Source organism: Eschrichtius robustus, chromosome 10 (assembly GCF_028021215.1).
Source record: "Eschrichtius robustus isolate mEscRob2 chromosome 10, mEscRob2.pri, whole genome shotgun sequence".
In the NCBI taxonomy this organism is placed as follows: Eukaryota; Metazoa; Chordata; class Mammalia; order Artiodactyla; family Eschrichtiidae; genus Eschrichtius; species Eschrichtius robustus.
Window position 1 is genome coordinate 24358627 of NC_090833.1, and position 25904 is coordinate 24384530.

Consider the following 25904-nt stretch of genomic DNA (forward strand, 5'->3'; position numbering starts at 1 on the left):
CCCTGGTTGCACGTGGCCTTTATCCAGAGCGCTTTGTTAAAGATACAGGTTTCTAATGAGTTGTACGGGGGTTGTGGCAGGCTGGGGTGCAGGGGCAGATATAGTCACCATTCTGAGATCATCAGATTAGACTTCTAGTTAGCCAGCCATGTGGGAATGGCTGTGAGCGGAGAGGTAGGTCTGAACAGCACACAGTTTCCACAGTAATTGACATTTGTCCCTTGCTTCTTTCTGATAGTTATACATAAACTACAAGAGCAAGTTACTAATTGCAGCAGATTTTTTAGAGGAAAAAAAAGTTCTCAAATACCAGTGTGTTACAGTTAAGTTAGAAAATAGAGAGAAACAAAAAGAAGAAAAGAAAAATCACTAAAAATCCCACTGTCCACAGATTATACCAAAATGTTAACTAATGACTTTTATGCCTTTGGACTTTTTAAGACACAAGAAAACTGGATCATAGTGAAATTGTTTTGTAAACTGAATTTTAAACTTAATTATGTCACGAACACCTTTCTATGTCCGTGAATATACTTCTGCAGTGTTACTTTTCACATCTCCTTCTCATGCTAATCACAAGGCTGTTTGTGGCACTTCCGTGTATGTGTATAGCTACGTTACAGAAGTTTTTTTAAATTAAGTTGCTGTTTATTATTTTATTTGGTAGATGAGTAGTGTCTGACAATTGTAAGACATCTTTTGTTCATAAATATTTGTTTAGAATTTTATAATAACTATCTGAAACAAAGAAACTTTAATTACTTACCTCTCTGACAGTGGAAAATACGAAAGATTTTATTTTATATTTTGCTGTCTAAGTTTTCTTTGCTCAGCCTCTCTTTCTGGTCACAATCTGTTAGACTCTGTGGTTATATATCGAACCAGTAGAAGTAAACTTCCTGTTTTGGCAACTACTGTAGAAAGCTTGGTGGTTTTCACTTGTTCCTCTGATTAGCTTTGTCTCTTTTTTTTCCCCTTTCCCTTAATAGTAGTGGTTTAGACAGCTCTGCTTATCCTTCACCCCTCACCCCAGGACAGTTTTCTCCTTTTTTTTTTTCTTCTGGCATTTCTCTCTCTCTTTTTTTTTTTTTCAATTGAGGTATATTTGACATGTATCATTATATTAGTTTCAGGTGTACAACATAATGGTTCCATGTTTGTATATATCACCACAATAAGTCTAGTTAACATCTGTCACCTTACATAGTTACCAAAAAACTTTCTTCTTGTGATGAGAACCCTTAAGACCTACTCTCTTAGCAACTTTCAAGTCTACAATAAAGTGTTATTAACAATAGCCACCACTCTGCACATTACATCCCTGGGACTTGTTTATTTTATAACCGGAAGTTTGTGCCTTTGCCTCCCTTCACTCACTTATCCCACCCCCACCACCAGTTCTGGCAGCCCCCTGTCTGTTCTCTGTATCTTTGAGCTGCTGTTTGTTTTAACATTCCACACATAAGTGAGATCATACAGTATTTGTCTTTCTCTGACCCTTTTTACTTAGCGTAATACCCTTGAGGTCCACCATGTTGCTGCAAGTGACAAGACTTCATTCTTTTTTATGGCTGAATAATATTCCTGTGTGTGCGCATGCGCACGCATGTGTGTATGTGTGTATATGTATGTGTGTGTATGTATACACACACACACACACACACACACACACCACATTTTCTTTATTCATCAGTCAGTGGACCCTTAGGGTATTTCTGTATCTTGGCTATTGTAAGTAATGCTACAGTGAACATGGGGGTACATATGTCTTTTCGAGTTAGTGTTCTTTTTTTCTTCAGATATATATCCTAAAGTGGAATTGGCTGGATCATATGGTAGTTCTATTTTTAATATTTTGAGGACAGTTTTGTCCTTTTGACTGCTTTTGTCCAGGGCTAAGTAAGTACTTTACTGCAAGTATATCAATAAAGTAGGTCTAAACCAGGGGTTTCAGATGGATTTTCTCTTGGGTATAAATTCTTGTTTGATGGCAGCCTAGGGAGCCGTGAGGGCAGGAGTTCTAAGACCAAGTATTGAGCTTGGGAAAAAAGAAGACTGTGTTTGATTATTATCCCCCATAAGCCCAGGATAGTGGTGTGTTGGCATGCAAGCCAGATTTCTGGTATTTGTATTCCAGACTATTATAAGAAAGGAAGTCATAGAGACACAGAATAAATGTTGAGAGCAGATTTGGAAATGTTGGTTTTCCTTGTTTTGTTTACTCCTATTCCAGCCTACTTCAGAATAGGTTATTCTTGATTTAGAATCTTTTTATGGACTTCTAGTGTAGATAATCCTCATCCTAAAATAAATTTGTTTAACCATTTTTTTTTCTAAATTTCTGAATATTTTTTTCCTGTCGCCCCTAGTACCTTGTTTATTTTAGGCATCAGAACTCGAGCCATATTGGGACAACCTTTCCCTTTTTTATAGTCAATTCCCTCCTGTAGATGTCACTGTAATATAGTTAGGCACGGGAATGCTTCAGCGTACTGCCATGGCAGTGTGTGCATTTATTCCTTCCTTGTCACCTCCACTGTCCCATTGTAGGACTGCTCTTGTATCCTAGTCACTTGTGTAGGCGTCTTTCTCTATGTCTTCTGAGCTTTGAACCTTTTGCTGTTTTACAATCTGTGGTTTGCTGGATTCACAGAATTAATCCTTTGGATGTCATCGTACCTCAAAGCATGAATTTGTTTAGTTCCTAGATCCAGAAAACTCTTCCTATGGATCATTGCTGAGTTAGTTTCAGGGGTTCTTTCTGAACCCAGGGACCTTACTCAGTGGTTTTTTCTTAGACCTTAGGAACTCTTACTTGGTATTTCCTGGAACCTCAAGTTAATGTAGGGAAAAATGTTAAGTGTCTACCGTGCTTTTAAGTGTACTATCTTTTTTAATCCACAAACAAAACATTTCCCCCACAACCTTGTAAGATAGATTTCTCCGTTTTGCAGATGAAGACATTTAATAATAGGTTAACTGACTTGCCCACAATCCCACGGGTGGCTGGTGGAGCTAAAATTTAAGCCTACGTCCTTGACTCTAACCTACACCCAGTGTTCTTTCCTTTCATCAGGCTCTTTGACAAGCATCAGCCATCCTGAAAAAGTATCGACTGCTGATCTGTCCTTTTTTTTTTTTTTAATAAATTTATTTTATTATTTTATTTTATTTATTGTTTCTGACTGTGCTGGGTCTTTGTTGCTGCACGCGGGCTTTTTCTAGTTGCGGCGAGCAGGGGCCACTCTTTGTTGCGGTACGCGGGCTTCTCCCTGTGGTGGCTTCTCTTGTTGCGGAGCACGGGCTTTAGGCGCGTGGGCTTCAGTAGCTGTGGCGCATGGGCTCAGTAGTTGTGGCTCGTGGGCTCTAGAGCGCAGGCTCAGTAGTTGTGGCTCACAGGCTTAACGGCTCCATGGCATGTGGGATCTTCCCGGACCAGGGATCGAACCCGTGTCCCCTGCACTGGCAGGCGGATTCTTAACCCCTGAGCCACCAGGGAAGCCCTACGGATCCGTCTTGCACTCAGTTGTAGTTGTCAGCTCCTTCAGTCTTCATGTTGGCCCCAGTGGCTTACCACAAGCACAGCACCCAGCTTCTCTGCCTCCTGGGCCCTAGAAGTCTTACTTGGCAGAAACCTGGAGTCCACCTTTGGTGTGTTCCCTGGGCCTGTGAGAAAGGAGGAACATAAGCATTGTTGTTCTCCCCTGTGCGTGAGGCCTTGTAGGACTCTTAAAACATGCTATCTCATTTAATTTTCATAGTATACCAGTGAGATTAGTATTATACTTGTTTTACAGATGAAGGAACTTAGGCTCAGAGAGCCATTTACTGTGAGTATGAGAAGTGCTTCTTCAAAAGCTAGGCAAACAAGTGTCAGATGTATCTTTAATAGCCAGGACCCCCAGGATGAGAAGTACAGGCAATTACACCTGGGCCTGATCCTCTTAACATTGGTAATTGTTTATGAGTGACCAGAAATATCTTGGTGAGGAAGGCTTCATTTTGTCTTAATTGTTTGGGATAGCATGTGATACGAATGAACAAGTTTGGTCCAGTTAAGCCCAAATTGGAGGAAGAAAAAGTGCAAAGTAAATTTCTTACTGCTTATCTGTCATTCCCCAGTTCTGCCACTGTCAGTTAAGTAGACCTAGAGAAACTCCTAGTGGTCCATATCCAAACCCCTGTTACTGACCAGTAGTACAGTGAAGTGATACTAGAAGCTGTTGAGGAGGAGATGTATTTTCCACATTAGTAATGGAAACAGAAGCCTTCTTCAAAGGGAGCTTTACATGCTGGGGAGATTTTACTTGATATAAAGGGCCTCCTTCCAATAAGCATCTTTGGGTGTGTTCCTGGTAACTTCAGCTGTCCCTGTGAAAGAGAACAAAGTAGATCAAGTGTCTCCTTATTTAGACAGGCTTCAAAATATGTTTCCCTCTATTATTAAAAAAAAATTATTCTGCCCATTGTCGATTTAGCCATATCAACAGATATTATCTGAACATGTGATCTATTTCTTATACCAGAGTATGAGTTTCTGTCCCCTGGTGCTAGGCTGCTAATGTCAGTGGTCTGCTTATTTGGACTTGTGTGGATTCCTGCTGTATGGCCCTCCAGTTAATACTGGCCCTTTCCCTGGGTAGATTGACTCTGGAAACCTTGGATGCTCTTTCCTTTCTTTGTTTATAGTTCTTGGGTCCCAAGATTATGTTCCCTTGTCTATGTGCCTATTTTTAGCTGGGGCTTTTTTCCCAGTACCGTGAGTCTGCCTAGATTCTGGGTCCTGGCATTCTTCTGTCTAGTTTATCATCTCTCTGCCCAAACCCTTGGGGTTTTTGAAGTGCAGAAAGATATCACTAGACAAAAGTCATTCAAGTACATATCTGTTTGATGAGTAAGAGCAGTTGCCAAATCTTATATCCATAATTTTCAAATACTCTGTTGATTTTTTCTGTGTGCTATTCCTTTCATTCTTTTGTGAAGTTTCAGGCATTCTAAAAATTTGCTGAATCATTTGTGTATTAACTAGGATGATATTGCATAGTTTTCATTGATTTAGCTAAGATTTATTAAATATTTATTGTATATTTTAGTGATATCAGCAAGTTGGAGAAAGTTTTTAAACCGTAGTTGTGAAGATTTAATCTGTTGATCTTAACTTTTCCTCAAGTCTTTCAGTGATGACTGTATGTAAGATGTTTTACACAGCCCTGAGGGGATATCTAAAAATGTAAGGATAAGACTTAGGGAAACAGCTGTAATACAGAGCAGGGAGGGGATGAGAGGTACAGGCAAATACTGTAGGAGTGCTAGTGGCTTGTGCTTATAGTTTATCCTGTCAAAGCCAACAGTTTTGATAAAGATGATGGTGATAATAATATCATTTATTGAGCTAAGTTCTGTTGAGTCCTACACAGCAGGCATTGTTCTAAACATTTTATATGTATTGTTTCACTTAATTCTCACGTGAGTTAGGAATTTCTGTATGCTGCATTTTACACTTGAGGAGACTAAGGCATCTAGATCCTAAGTAACCTGCCTGTGGTCATCCAACTAGTAAGAAATAGACCTGAGATTTGAACCTGGGCAGTCTTGTTTCCTCACCTGTGATTCCAACCACTGAATTGTACTGCCCCTGTGCATAGTAAATATGAGCCCTTCCATCCTCTGGTCGCATTCCCCCTCTGTATCCTCCTGTCTCTCCACTCTTACCATTGTACCCTGTGTTTCATCCTTATTCGACTTCCTAGAGTTCTTTGAACAGCACGCTCTGCTTTTTCTTGCCTTTGTGTCTTTACACCTGCTTTTTTGTCTTTCTGGAAAACTTTTCTACCTCTGTCCTCTAAGATACCAGCCTCTTCCTTTCTCCCCAAGATAAACTTGTTCTGTCTTTTTTATCTGACTAACTTGCTTAAATGGATTTAAAGGATGGCATCTTTTACCATTCTTGTCAGATAGCCCCTTTGGAAACTCTTCCCTGATCTCCCAGGCATGGGTTAGGTTTCTATCCTTGGTGCTCCCCAAATATTCTACACTTATATCTACATTAGCTCTTAACATACTGAATCATAACTGATAGTTTAAGTATTAGACTGAGCTTGAGACTAGGGTCTTAACTTAGTCTCTCATCCCAGTCACCTGTTTGGTGAATGAATGAATGCGCAGTGGGAGTTTAGAAGTATAAGCCAAAATGCAGCCAAACTGAAAGCCCGTATTTGAGGAGCTATAAAATGATCTTGTTATTTTGGAGCTACCTAACCATCAGGGGACTTCTTTCTCTGACTCTCTCAAGGATAAGTTACCACTTCATTAAATTACTTGTGAAGAGGTAGGTTTAGTAATTGAGGACCCTGAACTAGTCTTTACTCTTATATGAGAGAATACTTTGTTTCTTTGAATTTTGATTGGAAGCCTCCCCCTTCCCCACCTTACTGTGCTGTCCCAGGCCATTAGTCATTAGGTGTTCCCAACCTTTTCTCTTGAGTGGAACCCAAGAAATCTCTTGTGGGCACACAGGAACCTAAGACCTCTCTGGTCTCCGGTGTAATCAGTTTGTGTTTAAATTTCTATTTGGAAGTCTAAAAAGAACTTCAGTATACCCAAAATCTTCATCCATTTCCCCTACATGTTCTCTGTCTGATCATAATCTGAAAACTTGGGGGTCATTGTTGAACCCTTTACTGTTTCGTCACCAAGTCTGGTCCACTTTGACTACTCCATGTCTCTTAAATGCAGCCGCTTTCCCAACATCTTTCCTGTTAACCACTGCAGACCATGCTGTCATGATGTCTTGCCTGTAATACTGCAATAACTTATCTCCCTCTACCTACTCTTGGTCTTCTCTAATCTGTTCTTGACCAAAAAGTAGGAATGATCTTTTTATATCTCAAAACTGATTATTTATTTACAGAGTGGGGAGATGTGGTCATAAAAGGGCAACATGAGAGATCTTTGCAGTGATGAAACTGTTCTGTATCTTGTGTCCATGTTGATACTCTGATTGTGGTAACGTACTGCAGTTTTGAAAGATATTACCATTGCGGGGTGGTGGGGACTGGATAAAAGGTACACAGGATTTCTCTGTATTATTTCTTACAACTGCATGTGATGTTACAATTATCTCAGTAACATTTCAGTAAAAAAAAATATCCTATTTAAAACTCTTCAGTGCTTTCCTACTCCTTTTGGGATAAAGACTAAAGTCCTTACTATGGTCTTCTGCGACTTGCATCATCTGGCTTACCATCTCCAGCCTTGTTTATTTGATACCAGTTTCCTACTGTGTTCAACATGCCAGTTTCTTCACTTACAGCCTTCCTATTTGCTTCCATCATCCAAAATATTATTCCTTACCTTCCTTTGGTTAAGTCCTCCTCATTCTTTGTATGTCAGCTTAATTTTTACTTCTTCTTTTTCTTTTTTTTTAAAGGAATCATTTGAGAAACTTTTTGTTTTTTTAATAAAACCCCATTTTATTTATTTATTTATTTTTGGCCACTCCTCATGGTATGTGGCATCTTAGTTCCCTGACCAGGGATCGAACCCACGCCCCCTGCATTGGAAGGGTGGTGTCTTAACCACTGGACTGCCCAGGAAGTGCCCATTTTTACTTCTTAAAGAGAAGCCTTTCCTGATTCTCCAGACTTAGTCAGATTTCTTCTGTTAGGAGCTCATAAAATACCCAGTATTTTTCCTTCATAGACATCACAGTTTGTATATATTCGTTTATTTGTGTGGTTCTTTAATTCGTATCTGTCTCTTCCACTCAGCTCCATGGGGGCAGGGTCTGTGTTTTTATCCCCAGCATTCAGTACAGTGAGTAATGGAAACATGTAAGACATGAAAGACACTGTGTTTTTCTGTCAGCCCTTGTTCTCTTACTGGCATCAAAAAAGCACCTTAGATACCTAGGCCAGGAGAATAGGTTCCAATCCAGATATCTAGCTTATGCTCTCTTCCCAGATCATGAGTTTGAGTTTCTCTTGGATTGCCTAAAAATTAAACCTCTTTCAGGTTACAGAGGCATTTATTAGAGGAGGGATAGGATATGATTGAGCAAGATGAGCACGCTTGATCCTGATGGCTGAGGCTACCAAAGAGCCATCTCAGACCCCTGGCCTGCTTACCTCTAGAAGATGGCCAGCCCTTGAATTTGTTGGGTGTGCAGAGTTTATCTGAAGCTGTAATTCATTAACCTTCCGAAAGTCATGGCTCTTTTCATTGGCTTGGCAGAGCTTTATGTTGTCACATTGAATAGTGGCCTACCCAAAGGTCCCAGCTGCATGAGTGTGGGTGTACGTATGATTTGGTGACTGAGAACACTCAGCGTTCTCAGTTGGACAGTGGAATCCGTGCCAGCTAGTCTAAATAGAAGGAGGTATTGGTTAGCATAAAGAATTTGTACATACAGAATTTTTGGAAGGACCAGACAATTAAGCTTGGATCTGACATGCAGAAGCAATGCAACCAAGAGAAATGCTCAACGACACCAAAGGACTGTTTGAGCAGAAGTGCCACAGCTGCTGCTGCTTGCCACAAAGTTGGAGATCAGACAGCATAACCTCTGGAACTTCTGCGAAGTACCTGCAGAAAAACCATATGACTGTATTTGACATGAGAGCTTCCAAATTACCGTGAGTCACTTAGGGCTTCCAAGTCTGCACAGGCTTGCCTGCACAAGTGTTCTGCTGTATCACATGTGGAACTGTAGCTGCAAAGGAGTCCAAGAAATACAATCCTTAGCTTTCCAGTCTCTAGGGCACAAGAAAGCACACTAGAATGAGGTGTTGTGTGAGCTAGTCTGTGTTGTTTGCCATAGCAAATTAAAGGCTGACCATTATAGACAGACCTCATTGACCAGTGAATGTTTTTTTTGAATCTCGTGCAAATGGTTAAACTTGGTTTACTACCTATTAGGAACTTAACATGAGAACCTGTAACGTGAAACAGGGTAGTGATGATCTTTTAGATTTTCAAGTGGTGGATTTCGCCTGTGCTGAATTATGTACTTTATAGATAGTCAGTTGACCCTTGAACCATGTCAGGGTTAGGGGCACTGACTCCCCCATGCAGTCAAAAATCTGTGAGCTCCTGTCTCTGCCTCAGAAACAAAGGAATTGATAAATGACTCACGCAAGGGCAGGAAGCTGAAACAGTTTGGGTAGAATCAGAATTCAAATCCTAGTTCTTTTGATTCCGCATGTTGTGATCTCTCATCAAACAAAAACTTTTCCCCACACTTAGTTAATTTAAAAATCTGTAAGATGAAAATACAGATACTATATTTATTGAAAAAAATCTGCGTATAAGTGGACCTGCACGGTTCAAACCCGTGTTGGTCAAGGATCAACTATATATGGTTTTGCATGATACCCATACATTTGCATATTCACTCATGGAATGTTGTTATTGAGAGCAAGTGTGGGCTGCTCCATGCTGTACTAGGAGCTAGTAATACAAAGGAAAGTAAGTCTGCATTCAAGAAGCTCACAGACTTGGTGTGGCAGTGTGTTTCAACAGAGATGTGCAGTAAAATTAACCTGTGAAGTAAAAAAAAATATAAGCGTGGCACTCCATGTTTATATATCTACTATCTGCCACATGCACCAGCATCAAGTTCCCAAATGAGAGAGATACACAGAGAGTCCAGGAACCTGCATTTTTAGCAGACTTTCCTGTTGCTTTTCTTTTTTTCTTTTTTCTTTTTATTGGAGTATAGTTGATTTACAATGTTGCATTAGTTTCAGGTGTACAGCAAAGTGAATCAGTTATACATATATCCACTCTTCTTTAGATTCTTTTCCCATATAGGTCATTACAGAGTATTGAGTAGAGATCCCTGTGCTGTACAGTAGCTGTTGATTCTTAAGCATTCTCCCTTGGCGAAGAACCACTGGTCTGGTGGGTCAGTGATAACCATTTTGTTATATTGCTGTTGAAAACTTAGGAGTATGTTTCAGTTTGCAGGTTATTTCCCATTTTGTCCATTGCCTTTAAAAAGTTTAAAAAATGCGTGCTTGTTTTATAGGAGCAGAGTTACCAGGGCAAGTTATCTCCATGGCAGCTTCTACTCTAGCAACCTTGGCCATCTCCATCACAGGGTATGAATCGAGCACTGAGGACCAGCCCTCTCCCCAGCCTGCAGGTGACTGACGTTGTGAAGGAGTGCCTTCAAAATATTCCGGAAAATGAAATACATGTAGAATATAAAATTAAGAAAGACATTAGCACCACCAAATGCTACTTACTGGTCCTTCATTTTTCTCTCTGGTTCCTATTTATACACTTTTTTCCTTCTCATCTTTGTTCTCATATATCACTTTTTTTCATACATTTAATTATCTTCTTAGGTTTCTTGATTCTTCATTCTTTCCTTTTTTTTTTAAAGTGCTTTTCTTATTTTTCTTTTGTTATTCTCTCTCACTTTCCTTTCATGTTATTTTCCTCTTCTTAGGGTCCTATTTACCTTTGTCCATATTTTCTCCTACTTAGTCCTTTTATTTTCCATTTCTTCTGCAACTGTCAGTTCTCCTCCATTGTTCTATTTTGCTCTGACTCTTTATGTTGCTTTTGTTGTTGTTGTTCCCTTTCTCCAGCTCTTTCTTTTGTTTTTTATTTTCCATCTTCCAGTCATTCATTTCTTGGGCATTTCTTGCTTTTCTTCTCAAAGTTTGCTTTGCATGCCTCATGCTGTTAGTATATTGACTGTTTCCCTTAAAACAGAGCCCTCTGGTTGTTCTGCATGCAAAGCTCCTGTAAGATCCAGCTGGTAGGTTTATACCAGCTTTAAAGTCACACTGTACTTGCACAGGATTCAGGAATGTAAAAGGCCTTCCCTGTCTGTGCCAAGAGGTCCATTAGTGCCAGAGGTTTGGAAGTTAAGGAATGTTTTTCATGAGCTATTTTTGAAGAATGGACTTCAGAGAAGTCTTGAAAGAAGGGATCGGCTAAGAAAAAGGCATTTGGGGTAGTAGGAAAACGTTATTTTTCTTGCACATTGAATCATGTTTTCAAAGTGGAAAGGGGATGATGTTTTAGTTATGGACTTACTGTTCTTCTAAATATCTGCCACATCCACCAACGTGAAGTTTCCAAATTAGGAAGATATTCAGAGAGTAGAGTCAAACAGAAGCATATTATAATTAGCTTGCGCTTTAGCCCCAAACCTCAGGGTAGAATGTTCCGGTGAGGTGGGCTGACTTACCATGGTGCTAGTTACATCAGTAGTAAAAATGTACGCACAACTAATCATTTAACATTAAAAAGAAACACTAAGGAAATTATGACATAATGCTCAGAAGGCTACTGTGTGGTTACTTATGAAAATTATGAAATAATAGGGAAGGCATTGTTAGAACAAATATTTAGTGAGTACGTTCCATACGTCAGGTACTATTGTGTGTGCGAGGAAATCAGTGGAGGGGAGCGCAAGATAGACAGGGTCTTAGCTCTCCTGGAGCTGACATTCAACTGAAGGGAGAAAGTGGGAAAGGTCATAAGTGGAACATGATACAACTATGTAAAATATGCAAAGACAATGGGGCAAATAGGGTGTTGAGATTAGGGGTGTTTATGGTTTTTTTTTACCTAGACTTTAAGAAATATGGTATACTTTTATCATTAACTTTTTTTATGGAAGGCAAAATGCAGGTTTTAAGATCTTGTGCATTTCCATCATCATGGTATATTCTGAGTAATAGTGAAATGTAATAGTAGTCGCGTTGTTAGAAAACAGTGCCTCGTGAAATGATTGAGTGTGATATCCTGTATTTGAAAATTCCTCTTCCCCAGCAGTCTGTCATTTTTCATATCTAATTCTAAGAGAAAGATATGCTGCAAATCCCTGGCTCGTTCTTGTAAGAGCAGTTGGCTCCATTTAGGTAAAATGACGCTGAAAAGCCATATTGTTTCAGAAATATATATAAATATATCTACTATAAAGTTAGGAGGAATTTTTAAATAAAGAATTCTATATGTTAATATTTGTTGCTTTATATGGTTTGGGTAATTTTCATGGGCTAATTATAATTCTCAGTTACTTTGTCATGTGTTTTTCTTCAGTTTTTTGTCTAAATGATAGATGTAAAAATATAAATGATATATATATGTCATAAAAAAACTTGCACAATGTTAAGTGTATAAAGTAAAAAGTAAAACATTTCTCATACTCAACCCTACTCCCCAAAAAACTTAATTTCCTTAGATGTAAACACAGCATTAATTCTCCACACCTTTTTCGTTGCATATGCAAGCATACATCCAAGTCTTTTTTTCTTTTTTAACCCAATGTAATCATACTGTCAGAATACATTTTGAGAGCTTAAAGTAGGATAGCCTAGCTAATTGCTCTGTATTACTGTTTATTAATGTAGACTAATATGTGGGTGTTTTTTTTTTTTTTTTTCTTTCCCTCTTCAGGGACAGAAACCATGGACAGAGGAGAACCCCCTCCAGCACTGTCCTCATCTGCTTCACCCTCCTCCCCTTCACCCACCTTGGGCAGACAAAGGTCTGAAGTTGGAACATTTCTTAGAAAGAAGAAAACTAGCGGTATCTACTTTGTGTCTCTCCTTTGGGCCATTGTTGGAGTCCAGATCTGGTTGAACCTGTGGATTGTACAGTTGCTGCCAGTGCCTATTGCAGGTAATTGGTTAATTATGATCTTGTCTATGCCTTTGAAGACTTTTTTCTTTAACTTGGATTTTTGTGTTTGAGATAACTTTACTGTCTTTTTAAATAAAAAGGGAGAGCAGGCTGTGAACAAGGTGGCTCCTTAGAAGTTTTTACAACTATAATTACCCTGGTCTTATTCTTGAGACCATGGGAGCTTTCCTAGGACCTCTCCAGAGATTTAAGAATGCTGATGAAGGAATTGTTGAATTGGCATGTAACGCTGACCTCATGGTTCAAAATAGTAAACTGTGAACTGTTAGATTATAAGGCCAGGACTAAGGACACAGAACCCCCTTGAGTTAGGGAAATTATGGTGGTTGGGATCCATTATCTAGGGTCCAAACTTCAAGGCAACCCTCACAGATAAACAGCACTTCCTTCTGGTCCCTCCACCTTCTTAGTTGGCCTTTAACAGAAGGCTTAACCTCCGTTTGAAGGGCCACCACACTGCCCACCTGCAGAGGGGTACTTTCACATTGTAGTCTGCGTGGTTCCCACTGAAGTTACATAGTACACAGCTGTTTGTGACAGCCCTGCTCGTGCTCACCCTGCTTCTCTACCGAACCCCGGTAAGAGATTCAGATGTACAGAGCAGCATTGAGTAGAGAAATAGAAACACAAATGAAAATGTTGCCCTGCAGTGGTATAATCATGATGCGTATGGAATACCTTATACTTCTCTGGTCACTAAACATCAAACATCTAAGGAAAAGAACAAAATTTGGCCAGAGCAGCTATAATAGCCGAAGAGATTAGGACATGTCAGGGGTTAGTATTCTTTACCCTGGAAGGGTAAGGCGTGAGGGGCCAAGATCGTAGTCACTGAAATCTTCATGATCAGGGTATCTTATGTTTATATAGGCTGTGAATCCCTGACCCCTTCAAGGATTAAGACTTCACAGAGAAGGAGGGATATAGGTGGGTGGGGATTGTGTGAAAATTGTCCCAATTACACCAATTTGGAATATTTTGAACTTTCTTCTCTCCCTCCTCCTTTAAAAAAAAAAACAAACTGTATTTTAGCACTAGCTTTACTGTTTTAGGAAGTTATATGAAATTGAGGAAGCTATTCATGTCAAAACTTGTAATCTCTATCTTTTTTATGTGTGTATTTCTCATCTTCCTTATAGTATGGATACTCAAAAAGCTTGTTATTCACTTTGGCGTTGTGAACTTCCTGGAGAAGCGCTGCTCCGTGTGGTGGCAGGCTATAGAGCACTTCCTGAAGGAGCGGCAGGAAGCCCTGGCACCGTGGCCGATTATCGGGCTTGGAAAATTCTTGTTAAAAGTTGATAGCAAGGTATTGTATTTTAAGAACTTGAGCTATTTTAATGGGCTTTATGTATTTCATTGTCTAAAATATTCCATTTTATGGTATATTGGTATTTATGTTTTATTTGTGGATAGCACATTTAATGTCTAATTCTATGATGAAATTTAACGTTTAGAATTATGGTTTGTATAAGGATGGGATAGATTTCGTTTCAGTAAGTATTGTGTTAGTATTTTTACATCTTAAAAATGGGAGACAAGGAGCACCTAGTTCAACTCTCTCATTTTATAAGGACCAAATTGAAATCTAGAGGGGTTAAGTGACTTGCCTAAAATTATATAGCCAGGTGGTGGCTCAGTTCAGTGAATATTTTTGGGGAAATTCTCAAGTGTCAGATATTATGCTCAGTCTTAGGGAAAATCAGATGAATCCTGGAAAACTAGGTACAGAAGCTGTGTTTAGTGGGGAGACAGCAATCCTTTAAAATTTAGAGGCCGAGTTAGATTCAGAGGCTTAGTGGTTAAGAGCATAGGCTCTGAATTCAAACTCTGGATTCAGATCCCTGTTCTACTTATTAGCTATGTGACCTTGGATGAGTTTCTTAACCTTTCTGTGCCTTGGTTTTCTTACCAATACAATGAGTATAATAGCAGGTATACCTCATAGAATGGTTGTGAGTGTTAAATTTGAGTTAATATATGTACAATTCTTAGATCAGGATCTGGTACACAGTAAGCTCTATGTAAGTGTTAAGCTATTGTTGTAATTTGGGGAGGAGAAGTGTGTACAGGATACAGTGGTAGTACTGAGCAAGAAATGACTCACTGTCGGAGAGCGGTGGGAGAGGGGAGGTTTTGCAGCAGAGGTGATGCCAGAGCAAATTTTGAAGCACAAACAGGAGTTTATTAGGTAGATATGGCAAGAAGAGCAGGTGGATGGAGCAGTGCAAGGGCACAGAGACTCCCATAGCATGAGTTCTTAGGGAACACCAGGAAAATGGCAATGGCTGGGATATGTGAAATGGTAATTAGTGGGAGGCAAGGCTGGAGGGTCAGGTGAGACTGGATCACGAAGGCCTTTTTGTGTGCCACGCTGTGCAACCTGGACTTCATCACAGGGCTGGTGACTGCTTCCTTTAACAGGTCCATCCATGACTTATGGTTGAGAAACACTGTTAGTTGAAACAAATGTAGATATAGATGAGAACAGTGACTGGAGTTCATGTGAGGGGGGAGGAAGTCGAGGGAGATGCAGGGGATACATTTTCTTACATATTGCCTGATGGTCTTCCAGAAAGTTTGCCAGTTTTAATTCCCACCACTGCAACATGTGAGAATGCCCATTTCCTTGAGCTCTTGCCAATACTGGATGTTATAGTGTAACAAAAAGTCCATTTTAGTTTTGTAAAAAGAAGTATCTCAGTGTTGTTTTAATTTGAAAATTTTAAAAATAAAAATTAGGTTGACCATCCTTTTATTTGCTTATTGGCTGTTTATATTTTTCTTTTGTAATTTGCCTATTGTGTTCTTATTAAGATTTTTCAATTTTTTAAATAAGAAAGAATCTAAAACTTCTCACAAAAATTTCAACATATTTATCACATCTCCCTGATTAAGGTGAAGCGTTATCTTATTAGAGCAGATTTATCACTTCAAACGGTTTAAAGAGGGTAACTCTTACTTCAATTAATTTCTTTGTCTTAGCACTATCGGACGGGATAGAAACTGAATCCCCTTCTCAGTGTTCCCATGTACTTGTATTTGGAACCCTTCATTTAGGAAAACACTACAGTTGTGTCAGTTGAAGTTCCAGAGGTGTCAAAAAGTATTTGTTATGGAGTAGCCTTGTAAAAAATTTTTCATTTTTGTTCTAATTTATATGTCAATCTGTCCTTCTTAAAGAAGAGAGACAGTAAAATGAATAAAACTAGCATTTTCTGTTATATGTAATACATACCAGAATAAATGGCTGTCTCAAACTGAATATTTAATTATAATTGATGTCAAAATTATGTTCTGTGTAGTATAATAATATATGTGGGCTCCTGCTTTGGGGAATAAATCTATGTTTCTGTTTAATTTCAATTGATTAGACCAGTGTTTTTGAAATGATCCATATACAGGAGATTGTTTTAAGTATGTGCCTAAACATGTATTGGGTGTACTTTAGGGAAAGCTCTGCAAAGAGCATTTACAGTCACTCTGATGAAATTATGCGTCTTAGTTTTTATGCTTTTTATGTCACTAATAATGCCTTAAATCTTATGTTTACTGATTTTTAGATTATGTATCCACTAATCAGCATGAGTTATTATAGTGCTAAATATTGTGAGGTGTAGATGACATAATGTTTATGTGAAAAAAAGGATAATATATATGGTAGAAAAATGTGTGCCTAAAAAATTGGAAATGGTCCTCTAAGATCAGGAACGAGACAAGGATGTCCACTCTCACCACTATTATTCAACATAGTTCTGGAAGTCCTAGCCACGGCAATCAGAGAAGAAAAAGAAATAAAAGGAATACAAATTGGAAAAGAAGAAGTAAAACTGTCACTGTTTGCGGATGACATGATACTATACATAGAGAATCCTAAAACTGCCACCAGAAAACTGCTAGAGCTAATTAATGAATATGGTAAAGTTGCAGGATACAAAATTAATGCACAGAAATCTCTTGCATTCCTATACACTAATGATGAAAAATCTGAAAGAGAAATTATGGAAACACTCCCATTTACCATTGCGACAAAAAGAATAAAATACCTAGGAATAAACCTACCTAGGGAGACAAAAGACCTGTATGCAGAAAACTATAAGACACTGATGAAAGAAATTAAAGATGATACCAACAGATGGAGAGATATACCATGTTCTTGGCTTGGAAGAATCAACATTGTGAAAATGAGTATACTACCCAAAGCAATCGACAGATTCAATGCAATCCCTATCAAACTACCAATGGCATTTTTTACGGAGCTAGAACAAATCATCTTAAAATTTGTATGGAGACACAAAAGACCCCGAATAGCCAAAGCAGTCTTGAGGCAAAAAAATGGAGCTGGAGGAATCAGACTCCCTGACTTCAGACTCTACTACAAAGCTACAGTAATCAAGACAATATGGTACTGGCACAAAAACAGAAACATAGATCAATGGAACAAGATAGAAAGCCCAGAGATTAACCCACGCACCTATGGTCAACTAATCTATGACAAAGGAGGCAAAGATATACAATGGAGAAAAGACAGTCTCTTCAATAAGTGGGGCTGGGAAAACTGGATAGCTACATGTAAAAGAATGAAATTAGAATACTCCCTAACACCATACACAAAAATAAACTCAAAATGGATTAGAGACCTAAATGTAAGACTGGACACTATAAAACTCTTAGAGGAAAACATAGGAAGAACACTCTTTGACATAAATCACAGCAAGATCTTTTTTGATCCACCTCCTAGAGTAATGGAAATAAAAACAAAAATAAACCAATGGGACCTAATGAAACTTCAAAGCTTTTGCACAGCAAAGGAAACCATAAACAAGACGAAAGGACAACCCTCAGAATGGGAGAAAATATTTGCAAACGAATCAACGGACAAAGGATTAATCTCCAAAATATATAAACAGCTCATTCAGCTCAATATTAAAGAAACAAACACCCCAATCCAAAAATGGGCAGAAGACCTAAATAGACATTTCTCCAAAGAAGACATACAGGCGGCCACGAAGCACATGAAAAGATGCTCAACATCACTAATTATTAGAGAAATGCAAATCAAAACTACAATGAGGTATCACCTCACTCCTGTTAGAATGGGCATCATCAGAAAATCAACAAACAACAAATGCTGGAGAGGGTGTGGAGAAAAGGGAAACCTCTTGCACTGTTGGTGGGAATGTAAATTGATACAGCCACTATGGAGAACAATATGGAGGTTCCTTAAAAAACTAAAAATAGAATTACCATATGACCCAGCAATCCCACTACTGGGCATATACCCAGAGAAAACCGTAATTCAAAAAGACACATGCACCAGAATGTTCATTGCAGCACTATTTACAATAGCCAGGTCATGGAAGCAACCTAAATGCCCATTAAAAAAAAAAAAAAAAAAAAAAAAAATGGAAATGGAAGGAAATGCACCAAATCTGATCAGAATCTTAGATATGTCTGCTTTTTTGCCAGGTGTTCACTGTTCCAAATGAGCACTGAAATGTTTTACTGTAGGAAATGTGAAATAAGTAGTATTATAAAGCTATAACTACAAAGTTCAATGAAAATGTAGTATATGAACATAAATTAGTTTATACAGGGACTGAAAATCCTTTTGGTGCATGCTATGTGAAAAATCTTAATTATCACTTTGATCTTTGGAATTTGGTGTGAAAGTTCAAGCCTATAAGCATTCAAGTTATTTTTATGTATTTTTAATTATTGAATTGCCAACAAAGCTTGTGGTTATCATCATTTCAATCATGTATCTTAAAGGACTACTATATTCACTTGATTTAAAAACTTTGTTAATGCATTACAATTTTTTTTTCCAGTTTTTCCTTTGTCTGAGATAATTTCCTCCTCATGCTCTCAGTGATTTTCTTTTCTTTCCTTTTCATGCTATTACTGTATTCTCTAATGATATGCCACTGTTCTTATCTTCTCTCTCTCACCTTACCCCCTATCCTCAAGCTCTGGCACTGGCTAAATAAGAAGGTAAACAAACACCCGGATTTTGGTTTTTACTATTCAATTCTGTAACTTCCCCCCAAATCTCCGTTCTCACCCTGTTTCTGTCCATATGTCAAACTAAGTTTTTGTTTTTAAAGTTCTAATTATAAGCTATGGAAGGTCATGAAGCAATAATATTGTCACAGTACAATTTGCTAAAAACTCAAAGCCATTTTTTTAGGATGTGGATGATATCTCCTTGCCCAAGTGTGTGTAAGTTCTGTCTTGTAGTCCTTTTTGTCCACTGTGATTTCCATTCCTTTTTAGCTCTATAATGTGACCCAGTCTGATACTCTAATCTCCTTTGTTGTGTGAGACCACATTAGGCAGAAGTTACTAAAAAGGAAAGAGAACTCGTTATGGCTACTTTTTCTATAAATAACACAATAATTTTAAAAAAATATAAATTTGTGAAATATTTGTCTGATTCTCTTGGCTGGTAATGTTATATGTTGTCCTTTTTAATAACTAGTATTCCAAAATTTTATTTTTATCTTAAAAAAGATTGTAGTCATGGCCTATGATATCTAATTTTATGTATTTCCCAAAGTGTGAGGTATCTGTGGTCAATGTCTCACGTGATCAGCATGGAATTTTCAATAACTTCAATAAAGCCTAATGCAGATATATTAGGAGTGCTGTATCTCTGATATATTGTCCACATACAGTAGTTCTGACTTAATATCATCAGATCCCTAGGGCAGATAGCAAAAGATGACATCATTCATGTGTATTGTCTTTAAACACAATAAGACCTTAAAAATCTTCAGTGAAAATATAGCAGGCCTTAAGAAAGATGTGGTACCTCTTGGAAATAGATCAAAATGTGACTCTTGGGTGTAAAGATTAGGGTTTCATTCTTTCTGTTGAAACAAGAAAGGGGAGACTCTTGACAGTGCTTACACTTTTAAACGTTGGATTGAGAATAAGCAGTGTGTGAAATAAATAAATACACACACATACCACCACCACTACACACACACAAACACACATACACAAACACACATACACAGATGGCTATGTATACCTCCACTCTCTAAAAAACTGGTATGAGTAAATGAGCTCAATCCTTGGCAAATGATAGTACTGCAAATATAAGTTACATTTTCTTACTTTGATTAAAGTAGGTGATTTTATATATTTCCCCAGTTTGTGTATATTGAAATGAAATTGTCCTCTAGAGATGAGAGAAAGGAGATTTAAAGTCATTAGGTTCAGGGACTTCCCTGGCGGTCCAGTGGTTGAGACCTTGCCTTCCAATGCAGGGGTTGTGGGTTCGATCCCTGGTTGGGGAGCTAAGATCCCACATGCCTCATGGCCAAAAAACCAGAAGATAAACCAGAAGCAATATTGTAACAAATTCAATAAAGACTTTAGAAAAAAAATAAAGTCATTAGGTTCAATCTGATTTAACCTTTGGTGACTAAATGAGTTAGGTTACTTAATTCATAGCTGACTGGTTGTGAGGTAGTTTTAAAAGATTCCTAAGAGATAGGTAACTTTTTCCTTTTCTTTGGTGATTCCATGTAGTGTAGGTAAAGCATTGGTGTAGAGTAGGAGTAACTGCTTTAAGTTCTGAGGAAAGCATGTAAATAAGTTGAGGTCTGTTTTGTTACATTTCATCCAAGGTCAGAAAATGTGCAGCATTGGGGATTGGTATTCCAAGTTCAAGTGGAGTGAAGTAGACAGTAATTCAAGAGAAGTGAGGGTGAGAGACATGTCTCTGATTAATTGAAATGTAACTGTTTCTTAAGACTTAATTGTTTTATTTCTTAGTATTTATTATTTGCACTAAGACTACTAGAATTTGGTTTAAAAAAAACAAAGCAAAATAAAAACCTCCAGGTCCAGAATAACGAAATAGAAAACTCAGTAGTGGAATGACACTTCCTTCATAGTTTGATAAATAGGGCCAGTTTCAGAGTGTCTTTTGGTATAACTATAAATTTACTGACATTGCTACATTAAAAAAAAAAAATGCTTGCCCTTCATTTATACTTGAAACATTAAGAATGTTGTTTTAAAATTACTCCCCTTCCACTTTTAGAAAATAAAGTTTAAAATCTGAAATAATTTCTCTTGGTGTGGAAGGCTGGTAAAGTTACTAGACGACTGTGCAATTTCCACGAGCAGGGCAGGGTTTGACAGGTGGTGTGATTCCCTTTGCCCAAAGCGGACCACAGAACAGGATGAGCCTCATGGGACAGCGCCACTGGCATTTCTTTACGAATTCTCTCCTCCTTCCTCTTCCCCTTCCCCCTTGCTTCCTCTGACCATGTTTCTCTTCCTGTGTCTATCAGTTGCTGTTTCCTTATGAGTCTTGTTCCATTCACTCTTTCAGGGGGTTCTTTTCCTCCATAAGTTTTCTATCCATTTTGTTTCCTCTCGATTGGTCCTTAGTTCTTCACGTTTTTAAGTCTTTCCTGTCTCTCTTTCCCACTCTTTGTGCTCTCTTTCGCTTTTGCTGTCTTCCTTTTCGTCGTGTTTTCTCACCTTATATCTTAGCTGGCTGTCATGTGAATAGAACCCCCCCGCCCCAACTTTTTTGCTTATGTATTGAACATCTTAAATGACTTGATTTACAGGCACACCTCAGAGGTATTGCGGGTTGCATTCCAGACTACCTCAGTAAAGCGAATATTGCAAATAAAGCAAGTCACATGATTTTCTTTGGGTTCCCAGTGCATATAAAATTTGTGTACACTATACTGTAGTCTATTAAGTGTGTAGTAGCATTATGTCTAAAAAACTGTAAACTTTAATTAAAAATACTTTATTGCTAAAAAATGCTAACGATCATCTAAGCCTTCAGTGAGTTGTAGTAGTAACATCAAAGATCATTGATTACAAATCACCATGGCAAATACCATAATAATTAAAAAGTTTGAAATATTGGGTGAATTACCAAAATGTGATAGAGAGACACAAAATAAGCAAATGCTTTTGGAAAAAATGGTGCCAATAGACTTGCTCGATGTAGGGTTGCCACAAACCTTCACTTTGTAAAAAAAAAAAACACATTATCTGCAAAGCACAGTAAATTGGAAACGAGGAAAATAAAACAAGGTCTGCCTGTATTTTAAATTTTGAACAAAACATCTAACCCTCAGTATTATCTCTTGAAAATAAATCTTTATTTAGGTGCCTCTTATTCCAAGCCTTAGGTATAGGCTTGTGATAGGAAAATTCTACCCTGGCTTAAAAACAAAATTTGACTTTTGTAATGTTGTTGTACATAACGTGTTTGTGAATATTCCATGTTTTATATGTTAAAAATACCCAGACATAAATTTAGATATTCATACTTTCCAAATAAAACATCATTTATGTTAACATATTTCAGGATATGACTTTTCTAAAAAAAATTGAGGCTCCTAAGTTATTTTCAGAAATCATAACTTGTGAATACAAATCCGGTCTTAATTCTGAAATTATTTTATTTATCTTGCCTAGTCAAATATGTATTAACTGAGCTTTTACCACATGCCATGCACTGTTAGGTTTTGGAGATACAAAGAAGAGTAATACAACACTAGCTCTTTCCTCAGGAACTGTATCAAGAACTAGATGTGGAGTTAGTTTCTGATCGTGAAACTTTTCAGTTTCATTGGTTTTAGAACTTAACATTCAAAATATGACCTCTGACCTTCCATATCTTAGAAACCTGTTATTACTTTTTTTAATCTCTGCATTGTCTTTGATGCTTTGGTAGCATGCACTGAAAATTAACTCTTCCGTTTGAAGCTGTAATTGCCAAGATAAAAGATGCACTTTTTATCTTTGAGTTCACTGTACCATTGATCTCTTAATGACAGTGTGCTTCATGAAAGATAAGGAGATGCAAGCTTATAATCACTGAGTGGAAAATAAATGTTTTAGAAGGCATGTTGTTTTAACCACCATTTTTTTGCTCTTGGATGTTTAACTCACTGTTTGGAGAACATAATATTTAAATTAAGAGTAACTTATTCAGCAATGCTCATGTTGGAACTGAGGGGTGCAATGTGGTATTTCAGTCGTCAGTCTGTATTTTTGAAATGTTAAATGGTAGCTTTGCATGGCAGGAATTCTAGAAATCTATCAGAATTATATAATCTCAAAACAAAAATTTATATAAATGTAAGATTATTTGTGATTGTGAAAGATGAGAGAAGTTATACTCAAAATAGAACGTCAAGTAGCATTTAGGGAAAGCATAATTTTAATTATTGATTAAGGAATAACCATTACTTTAATGATTATTCTTTATTTACAGCCAATTACAATTTGTCATAAAGCTTATGTTTTAAAAAGAATAGAAATGTCAAGTTGGAATATCATATTTTTAAAAGTATTTTATTATGAAATATTTCAAATATAAAAAGATAAGAAGAGCACCCACATGCCTATCTTCCAGCATGACAAAATATTACCTATACAGTTGAAGCCTATTGTGTACCCCTCCCTGCTTGTGCATCCACTTCCCAACCATTTTGCCCCCAGGGTAACTGTTATTCTGAAATTAGTATTTATTATTACCTTAACATTAGATTTTATTCTTACTGCTTTTATAACCCTAGTGACATTAAAGGGAAAAAATAGTTTGAATGTAATTCCCATTTTAATTTGCTCCTATTTTATCTGTATAATTTAGGACATACCTGTACTGTAAGAGTCATACTTTTTCTAAAGTCATCTGTATTTGCTAATTGACAGTAAAATTTCATGAGATTTGAGGTCACTAATGGATTGTCATTATTTTGTTTAGAATATTTATCAGATTGTAAATTATAATTTGAAAGGTAAATATACCACAGTATGAGAATCCAAGCATAGATACAGTTTATATTCAAACTGACTGCCTTTTCTTAGATATGACAATAATAAACTCTTTCTATAAACAACAATGGTAATTAATATTGTCACTTAACTTTCTAAAGTGGTTTATAGCTTGCCCTGCTTTAATATTATGCCATAGTTTGCTTTGCAATGCTGAATATCTTGTCTTCATGATGTTTGAATACATATGTGTTTTTATTAAGTTGTGTTTGGAAGATAACTAATTCTCTTTTTCGTTTCTGTGCAGATGATCATCTGGCTGGAGAAGATGTTAGACAAAATAATTAGCATTTTCATCATATTTTTGTTAGTGATAGGAACCCTTCTTTTAGCCCTACTCCTGACTGCAAAGGTAGAGTACAACAATACTGTTATCATTAATAAACTCTTAATTGTTAGAATTTGTCATGTAGATAAGAAGCTAGCAGATGCAGGCATGGGAAATATTACTTTGCTTATAAGTATGTTATAACAGTTAAAGTATTTATGATTTTTGTATTACTAGTTTTGCCATGAATTTGCCTAATATATTTTTTAATGTGCATTTTTATTTATTTCATAAAAATCCTCTGAGGTAAATGCAGATGAAAAATTAAGATACTGAGGAAAAAGTGGCTTCTTCTGTCAATAGGAGAACTACGATCTGGTCTCATGACTTCTAGTGTAGATCCTGTTTCCTAGATCAGAATTCAGTTCCTTTCCTTCATGTCTCATTGGTTTTTCTGCTGATTTACCATTAGGATATTTCTTGCTTTCCAGATCCTTCCAGCTTGCATTTCCTCTCCCCCTTCTTAGTTTGCACTGCTGTAACAGAAAACCATAGACTGAGTGCCTAAAACAACTGACATTTCTCACAGTTCTGGAGGCTGGAAGTCCCAGATGAAGGTGCCAGCATGGTCAAGTTCTTGGTAAAGGTCCTCTTCCTGGTTTATAGATGGCTGTTTTCTCCTTGTGTCCTCACATGGTGGGGAGAAAGAACATGTGTCTCTTCTTATAAGGGCACTAATCCCATCATGAGAGCTCCACCCTCATGACCTAATTACTTCCCAAAGGCCCTACCTCACATTGGATATTAGGATTTCAACATACAAATTTCGGGAGGATACAAAAATTTAGTCCATATCACCCCGCTTTCATCAAAGAAAATCATTCTCCAAAGTGCAGCTAAAATTTTCTCTATAGTGATGTCTCTTACAGGCTATTTAAAAATCTTTTATAATCTATTTTAATCTTTATATTGACTCTACTCAACTCTGCATCCCAGATTTTTATATGTTTTCCAGGAATTGTGAAATTTACATGAAATCATGGATATGAAAAATTTTCCTGTAGTGCTGTAGAGATATGGTAGTACCTGTTATCAGTAGATAATCTAATATGCAGCAGTTTACTAAAGGATTACACTGTTTCCTGCTATTTGACTTTTCACTTGCAAATCCTGTTCTCAGTCATTCTTAGCCTCAGTATGCCCTGATCTTATCAACCTGCTCTCTCTGTACCTGTTTCAGTTTCAATGCAGTTTTTATCTGTTCTTTGGATTTTAATCGTGTAGTCACTTGTTTAGACTCTGCAGCCTTGTTTAGAGACCTTTCTTTGTTTTTGTCATATTTCACCTAAACCTGTTCTTAGAGAAATCTAGTTCCTAGTTCTTAGAGAAATCTTTCGCCAGTATGGTCTTCCGTTTTCCTTTTTTCTCTTTTTCCTCTCTCTTCTTCTATTCCGCTCTCCCTTCTTCTTCCCCTTGAGTAGGGTCTTCTTGCCTGCCCATCTCAATTGTTCATCTTTCAGGTTCTTTTTCTTTGTTCATCCCATGCTTCAGTGAGCTTTTGCTTCCCTGAACTTTCATAACAAGTATTACTGAACCACTTCTTTGTGGTCTAGGACTCATGCAAACTGAGCTTTTGAAGGAAATTTACTGGTTATCTAGTTCATTCTCCCAACCAATAAAAGGATAATTCTCTAAAACACCATGACAGTATCCATTTGAATGTCTAATAGACATCTCAGATGTAACATGTCAAAACTGAATTCCAGACCTCTCTTGCTTGTCTGTTCTTCTCACAGTCTTCCCATTTTGGTAAGTGACAGCTTCATTCTGCTTGCTCAGGTGAAAAGCCTCAGGGTCATTCTTGACTACTTTTTTTCTTTTATATCCACATCCAGTCTGTCAGAAAATCCTTTTTGCCTCCATTTTCCTGATATATCTTGGGGTAATAGCAGGGTGAGGATGTCAGGTAATATCTTTCTACCTAAAGCAAGGATAAAATGGTATAAAAATGACTATAAACACCATATCAGGGCATTGGAAAATGACCAGTTAGACAATAATTTGAGGAGTATTTGCTCATGAAAAACTGCTACCACAGCTGATAAAAACATGTAGTTTGTGACTTTCTTGCTTGGAGTTACCTATC

General features: G+C 37.4%; 1 protein-coding gene across 1 annotated transcript in view; it reads left to right on the top strand.

Annotated features, from left to right (window-relative positions):
• Positions 1-25904, top strand: part of TMEM245 (transmembrane protein 245) — a 103794-nt gene that overhangs the window by 12769 nt on the left and 65121 nt on the right. The window contains exons 4-7 of the mRNA XM_068552770.1: positions 10028-10144; positions 12418-12642; positions 13803-13972; positions 23738-23842. Of these exons, the coding sequence (XP_068408871.1) occupies positions 10028-10144; positions 12418-12642; positions 13803-13972; positions 23738-23842 (617 nt within the window). The remainder of the gene's footprint in view (positions 1-10027; positions 10145-12417; positions 12643-13802; positions 13973-23737; positions 23843-25904) is intronic.